The sequence below is a fragment of the Benincasa hispida genome, chromosome 12 (genome assembly GCF_009727055.1).
Source record: "Benincasa hispida cultivar B227 chromosome 12, ASM972705v1, whole genome shotgun sequence".
In the NCBI taxonomy this organism is placed as follows: domain Eukaryota; kingdom Viridiplantae; phylum Streptophyta; class Magnoliopsida; order Cucurbitales; family Cucurbitaceae; genus Benincasa; species Benincasa hispida.
Genome location: NC_052360.1, coordinates 80,722,874 through 80,731,231, shown reverse-complemented (window position 1 = coordinate 80,731,231; position 8,358 = coordinate 80,722,874). Strand labels below are relative to the sequence as shown.

Sequence of the window (8,358 nt, the reverse complement as noted above, 5' to 3'; positions counted from 1 at the left end):
ACAACGCATGAAGCAGCCAAGTATTTCCCTAAAACTAACTGCAAAGTACACAACAGTTGCATGCTACAGAAGCCAAAAACTATTCAAATATACATGTTTCCAGAAGATAAGAGACTATGCAAAACAGAAACAGGTACTACTTCCTTGAGAAAGATAATTGTAACATACAGATTTTGTATGGTCCAAAGCCTAGAGAAACTAACAACATCAAACTTTGCAATCAAAAGCATTTATTAATATCATTTCAACGTTTACTTTTATATATTTATCAACACAAAAACATGAGCTAAAGATAACCCTTCTCTTTGCAGCTTTGGATTGCTCCATCAAACATTTCTTCGATACTATACTTGTATTGAAAACCAGCATCCAAAAGCTTCTTTGATGAGACATCAGTGAATACGTAGCCTTTGACATCTTTCAAAGACCTGCAGTCAAACCAATTGTGTCCCGACAAATAAATGATAAAAATATAGTTAACATCTAAACAGAAGTCTATAAAAGAGATTCTATACTTGGTTTCAATTCAAAATATGAGCATATTGTACAAAGCCACATTATTTTGACTAGGTATCAACTTTCTTTTATCTTCTGCCTATCAAGTCATGTCCAGTTCAATCAATATTTAACCCATAACCATATCATATAATTGTTTAGCAAGAAAGGCCAACATAGAATTAGATTCAAAAATGAATAAATAGACACCACAATCAAAATCCAACAGTTAAAAGGCATGTTTTATAACCATTCCTTGTGAAGATCGGAGCAGAAATTACCCAAGAGTAGAGATGTCCAAAAAATCCATAGGACCGGGAAAGAGAGTGGAGAATTTTTTTCCCGTTTGCAATTCGGAGTTGGGGACAAAGAACATATTCTCCAACCCCGACCCATTCCCACCCCAACTTTTGTATATAAATTATAAATTTATAATATATATAAACCTATTAATACTAGTATTAATATTGTAGATTTTGTTAGGATAATTATAAAGGTTTTAATTCTTTAAGTTTAAACCTTATTACTTTAATTCCTTAGATATAATATTTAATATCGAATGTTCTAATTGTTAAATTTTAATTTATAAAAATTATGAGAATTTAGCATTTTAATTATATCTTTTTAAATTGAATGCATATTATTATTTTTATTACCAAAATTGATAATATTTTACTTAATGAAAGTTATATTGAATATGTTTAAGGAATTGTTAAAAATATATATTTAATTGAAATTAAAAAATTGTTAAAAAAAATGATGACGAAAAAAAAATTCTCGTAGGGAATCCTTACCCCATTCCAAAAATTGGCAGGAACAAAGAATAGAATAGAGGGTGGGGACGGAGATGAAGAGGGCTTCCCCATCCCATGGACATCTCCACCTATGAAGAATTCGTGTAGTTCGAGTTCCCCGTGAGGAATTTTTCTCCGTTTGATTTTTAAAAATAAGATAAAATAATTAACTCAAATTACTATTATGGAAAAATTCTAATTAAATAGGTAAATTTCTCACTCCTAAATGACAAATGTTATAATCAAAATGTTTAATTTTCATAAATTTTAAAAATTAAAATTGAACGATTACTAACATGTTATAATCTTAACTTTATATATTTATTTATTTATTTAATCAGGGTGTTTTGGGTTAGGGTTGGGACAGGGAATATAATCCCCATCCCCGTTCAGTCAATAGAAAAAAAATTCTCCACATCCCTTCCCTCATTCCCCATCTAATTAAGAATTTCTCACCCTGTTCAAGCGGGTTAAATGGACATCTCTAGTTTTCTCACAATTTCCTTACCATAGTTTTCATCTTTTCTAAATAAAAATTTAAACGCGTAGCCAAATTACAAAAATAAAAACAAGTTTTTAAGAATTACTTTTTTTAATTTTCAAAATGGATTTTGAGAACTAGAAAAAAAATAAATAAAACAAAGAAACAAATCGATAGGTAAAAATAATATTTACAAGCTTACTTTTCAAAGACCAAATGATTATCAAATGGAAACTATATTTGTCATATAACTTAGGTCCCGTTTGGTAACCATTTTGTTTTTTGTTTTTGTTTTTGAAAATTAAGTCTATGGATATTACTTTTACTTCCAATTTCTTCATTTGTTATCTATTTTTTACCAATGATTTAAAAAACTAAACCAAAATTTGAGAACTAAAAAGAGTAACTTTCAAAAAGTTATTTTTGTTTTTGGAATTTGACTAATAATTCAACCATTATACTTAAAAATATGCAAATCATTGTAAGAAATGTGGATGAAATAGACTTAAATTAAAAATAATAAATAAATAAATTAAAAAAAAAAGTTTATAAAACGGGGTTTTAGAGAAAAGATTTTGCAATGATAATGGGACACTTAAATATGCAGTGGAACTCACTCAGGAGATGGTATCTGAAATTCTGGGTACTTGGCAGAAAGGAAGTTGGCCAATTCTTCCAAAGTGATTATGTGGGAAGAGCAAACATATCTCCCATTTGCATTTGGATGTTCAAATAGAAATATATGTGCTCTTGCCACATCATCTACATGCACCATGTTTGATTTTAAGATCAATCCATACTCTGCTTCATTACCTGCACAAGATTCATGTTTAAGATCAACTTGGAACTAAGTCACAATCAAAGTGTAATTTACTAATTTTCAACCATCTGTAAATGAAGCTAGAGTGCTCTTCTCATGTTTAAGCACATAAAAAGTCAATCCAAACAACCTTAGAGTAGCCAATAATTTCATGGAGTTGTATAGATCATTGCAGTCAACTGAGATGAGAGAGCTATCCCAAGCAAATAAAGATAGAAATTGTTTCCTATGATTCAAATTTAGTGTTTCCTATGGATTAAAATTTGGGCTAGCTTACAAATTTGACTCTTATAATCTTGACAATTAAGTCTATAACTCTACATAGTCTCTAAAGTTTAAAAATTTCAAACCAAGTTTGAATTACATTTCTATTTATCCAAGTTTGAATTACATTTCTATTTAATCCTTATCATCAATACCATCCACAAAATAATGACATGAAATTGCATGTTCATTAACATATTCAACTATATGTTACATCATGCCAACCGAATCAAATCAATCAAATGGCCATGTTATAACATAACAACTTTAAACCATTGGTATTAACGATGTGCACTATACAAAAACATAAGTCTATAAGCAAAGTGGAAGATGCATTCAACGAGCATAAGATACTTTAAAGGTGAAAACAAACAAATACCTAATATCAGAGACATTGTCACATGAACAGAGCCGGGAATTTTTGGACAAATGAAGGAACCGACGACATAAGTTGGAAGGACAGTGACAACTTCCAATCCATATTGCTGAGAGAACTCAAGAACTGCTTTCTCAGTTAACGTCTTGGAAATCGGGTATGATCTTCCGTATGGTGCAATACTATTGATGTATCCAATGTCACTCCAACAACTTTCATCCAAGAAGTCTACACTGTGGTGACTAAACTGCATGGTGGCTGCACTGGAAGTGTATACAACTCGCCTTACCGTTTTTGAATCTAGACAAAGTTTAAGGATCCCCATTGTACCTTCAATCGTTCTTCTCGTTAACAATTCCACAGGTTCTTTGTCATGCACATCAATGGGGGTAGCAAGATGAAAGACTCCAATGCAACCCGCAATGGCAGGAGCAAAACTGTTTGGGTCGTTGAGATCAGCATGGTATATTTGCAGTTTTTCTGATGCACTGGGTAGATTTGTCAAGAAACTGTAGTCTTTTCTCTTCTCTGTGTAAATTAAAATGTAAGCAAATTTTGATGAGGAAAGCCAAGTTCCACGATTGATCTATTCAGTAATAAAAATGTAAACATATTAACAAGTATTGCATGAGCTTATACCTATTAATCTATTCGAGAACGATTTATTTTTGGTGGCTTGTTTACAAATTCATACTTTGTTCAGTGATAATTTCATTTATAGTTGGATATACCTCCTAAAATCCTTAATGAATTCCAAAAACCTATTGAGTGTCGTTTGAACTATTGATTTACGTAATTGGAAGTAACCAATTAAGTTTACGAGGTAAATTAGCCCATTTTTGTCTTTTTTCTTTTTCTTTTTTTTTTGAATATCCATGAGTGTCAGGACCAGCTTACGCGCACCTCAACTAATCTCACAAGACAACCCACCTAACCATACATATTTGAGTGTCAAGTAGACTTATAGGATATTAAATCCTAAGGTGACCGTCATGGGTTGAACTTATTCTCTCTTAGCCCTTTATTGAACACATACTCTTTATTTACCCCTAGAACAACTCATGACAATTATAAATTAGCCCAATTATTTAAAAGCAGAAAGTACAAATGAAATATTAACATTTAGTCTACTATGGCAAGGATATAATATAGAAAAACTGACACATGTTAAATTCTTTTTTTAAAAAATATTTAAAAATATAAATTTTGTGTATGTATAGAAAGGGGAGTATAGAAGTTAGATGCAACCTACTGCACCCATGTATTGTTCCATATTACACTAACCTATCCACTTGAACTTAGTGATAGTTTAATAAAAATAGTTTTGTGTTCCAACTCCCATGACATCGTTTCCTCGTCAGTATTATTAAACCCACAAGTGAAGATGGGTTGAAGTATATGTATAAGAAATTAAATATACTATAACCTATTAGTTTAATATTAGAGCTGTTTTTATGTAGTAATCAAAGAGTCAAAGCCACTGTGCTTAAATAGCATCCAGGTGATCAACTCTCACGGTACTTTCCCCAAACACCAAGCATGCAAACCTCAAAAGAAGTCGAAGAAGTGAAATGAAGTATAGAAAAAGAATCCATAGCAGCAAGAACCAAAACAAAAGAGGCCCAAATAATATTCAAATGACTCTCAAGTACAGAATAGGAAAAGAAATCTCAATCCATAGCCCGTTTCTGAGATTCAAAACACTCATACCAAATGATTTTATCCTTTACAATCCAACAGTTCAAAGAAATTATCATCAATAGCAAACAACCAGCATCAGAAAGCCAAAACATCCAAGAAGATAATGTGACCTCAGCCATGCAAATCTAAGAAAGCAAAACAGAGACTAAAAATGGAATGAGGAAAGGGGTTTATTTATTTATTTATTTATTTTTACCTGGGTCGGCTCTAACAGTGGTAGTAACAGAGTAGCCATTTTCAAGAAGCCTCTTGATCAACCATGAAGCTATGAATCCAGTGCCTCCAGTTACACAAACTTTACCCTTCGCCCCACTTTCCATATCTCTCGATTTCTGCTCTCTGTAGAAACGTTTTGTATATGACGGAATCCCACCCAATTGTTTATATTGAAAAAAGAAACACCCATTTCGATCTGGGAAAGAGGGCTAATGGTTAAATCAAAATGAAATGAAAGATACTTCGTTGCTTTCGACGATGACAAAAATTTGCTGTAAAAGACAATGGCTATGGCCTTTGACAGTCCAAGCGAAAAGGATAAGACGGCCAGACAATGGTATTTTGGAAACCAGGTTTTTATGAAAATGACAATTTTTATATATGGGTGTTTGTTTTTTTAGAAATTTTGGTGGTTTATAATCTATTTTTGATAGAATTAGCCTTTTACCGATGGAAAGTTCTACACATTAATCATTACGTCTTTCTTTCTCCATATTACATTTTTAGTATTGTTTGTTCCTATACTTCACTTTTCGTTTAAGCTTTTACCAAACATTTCTATTATTGTTGGGGATGTGGGACAACTTTTTATGCATCACCCCTTCATTCAAGAGTTGCTATGAATCTGTATTTAATATTCTATGTACCTATTTATTTCAGGTATATATTTATTGAAGCTACATGTATGAATTTCAAGGGTGAACTGAATTTAGACAATATAGATAAAAGGTTATATTATCTCAAAGTATTTTTTCAATTAATACAATACCTATGTGTTTTTGTCCTTCGAGGTGGAATTAGAATTTGAATGAAAATTATCATCCAGTTTAACCTCTCGAGTTTTTATCTTTCTTTGTAGTCTTGTATTTAGATGTTATGTTTGACAACTTTCAATTTAGTTTGATTAATTAGATGTGGAAAATTTGAAATTTTAGAGGACATTTGGTGCGCATGTTTGGAATGCTAAGTTTGGGAATGTTTAAGCCTGAGATTTAGTTTAAGAAAATTGTGTTTAGAGTGTAAGTTTTGGAAGTCTGAGTTTAAGAAACTTGTGTTTGAAGTGCAAGCTTAGAAAGCCTACGAATAAAATGCATGTTTATAGTATTTTCTTATATTTAATCAATGGTTGGATTTTAGATTAGTTAAAATTCGTCATCTTAATTATTTTAATATATTTAAGTTTAAAATGATCTTTAGAAGAATATTTGTTTTCTTGAATTTTGAAATAGATATTTGACTAAAATTATAATTTTATTTAATTTATTGTTTTAATAATTTGATATTTTGATTTTACTAGGTTTTGAAATAAAATGTTGTATATTGAAGTCGTTGTATATTGTAGTTGTCGTCGTCGTCGTCGTCTTCGTCGTCGTTGTTGTTGTTGTTGAAGTCGTCGTCGTCATCTTCGTCGTCGTCGTCGTCGTTGTTGTTGTTGTTGTTGTTGTTGTTGTTGAAGTCGTCGTTGTCGTTGTTGTTGTTGTTGAAGTCGTCGTCGTCGTCGTTGTTGTTGTTGTCGTCGTTGTTGTTGTTGTTGTTGTCATCGTTGTTGTTGTTGTTGTTGTTGTTGTTGTCGTCGTCGTCTTCATCGTCGTCATCATTGTTGTTGTTGTCGTCGTCGTCGTCGTCGTTGTTGTCGTTGGAAGAGAAAGAATTGAAAAAGATTATATAATATAATAATAATTAAAAAGAAAGAGAACATGTATTTTAAAAGTATTATTTGCAATTAAACTAGGGGCTATTTTAAATGAGCAAAAATTATTTTTCAAAAATTCATTTCAATTTAAATATTCTTGATTTAAAAAAAATCTTAAAATAAAAACACAATGTGTTTGAAAACTCTTCCTTAGAAGTATTTTAGTTTGTTATATATTAAAAGTGTTTTTATTGATGTTTTCCAAAGTTGGTTGGTGGGGGCCGAAATCTGGTCAAAGTCGGTGGTCGAAAGTTCATCGACAGGGTTGTCGGAGGTGGTTGGCGGTGGTCGTTGGAGTTGGCCGGCAGCAGTCGTCGAGGGTGGCGATCGAAATTACGCTACAATAGCCGAATTTTGACCAGAATCGGTGGTCAGAAGTTCGCCAGCAGGATCATCGAAAGTGGCGATTGGAGGTAGCTGGCAGTGGTCGTTGGAGGTGATGGCCGAAGTTGACTGGCAGCGATCGTCGAAGATAGTGTCTGGAAGTTGGCTGGCAAATTTCCTAAATTAAAACTTTTAAAAAATGTAACCATGGATTTGAATAGTGTTTACTATTCAAACCCATGGGAAAAAGTATAGGAAATCTTTGGCTTACTAAATTCTTGTCCCGAACAAGGGTTGGGCTTAGAATGCCTGACCTATCCCAAGCTCAACCCTCGAAACAAAACACCCCTTAAAGTTAGATCAAATTCTCATTTCTTCTTGGTTTTTTTTATCAATTTTCTAAGCCAAATATGTTTAACTTTCATTCGGGTTGCTCATCAAGTAGTTATTAGGGATTGGATTAAGTTTAGTATTGTTGTGAGGATTCGTCTTGAATAGGGGGAGTTCTCAAATGTGATTGAGTTAGTTCCCTTTATCACAAACAGATAACCTCTTGAGTCAATAACATAGGTCTAAAATAATTGAGTTATATTCATATTAATATTTAAGTTAAAAATATATGGGTTAAATTTTGCTCATGAGTTTGTACGACTAAAATGTATTTTAACATCTTAAGCTTAGTAACAAATATATTTGTTAATCAGTATTAAAAAGAGAATTTATAATAGTACAATGGTACATATATATCTTTCCCTTTCTTTGAAGCAAAAGTAACTAGTTGCATGAATAAAAGGGGTCTCATAATCGTCTGGGTACAAACTAAAACCAACAACAAAAGTTCACGAGAAAGATAGAAATCAACCATATTCATTCAACAAGACCTAAATACAAGCTTAGAGGAAACCTATGAAATAAAAACTACATAAAACCTCTCAATAGAAGCCTCAAAATCAAGCAGAGGCGTAGAAAACAAATGAATATAGCTTACTTAACAACTTGATTTAAACTTGAAAGACGTAAAAAGGCACAATGTTACGCTCCATTCCAAACTTGTTTTTATTGATACTAAAATGAAAAATCTAATTAACCTTTATATTTTATCCCGATCATTTGATGATATATTATTTTATTTTATAGAATCCGCATCATCATTACAAGTATTTAAGAAAAATTTTCGATCGAGGAAAAAAATCA

At 31.9% G+C, this 8,358-nt stretch overlaps 1 protein-coding gene across 1 annotated transcript; it reads right to left on the bottom strand.

Annotated features, from left to right (window-relative positions):
• Positions 1-10: 10 nt before the first annotated feature.
• LOC120092657 (vestitone reductase-like) lies at positions 11-5,386 on the bottom strand. The gene is made up of 4 exons (XM_039050804.1): positions 5,128-5,386; positions 3,234-3,758; positions 2,388-2,583; positions 11-428 (listed from the first exon to the last, which is right to left on the bottom strand). The coding sequence occupies exons 1-4, from the start codon at positions 5,249-5,251 to the stop codon at positions 287-289; spliced, it is 987 nt and encodes a 328-aa protein (XP_038906732.1). The 5' UTR covers positions 5,252-5,386; the 3' UTR covers positions 11-286.
• Positions 5,387-8,358: the final 2,972 nt, after the last annotated feature.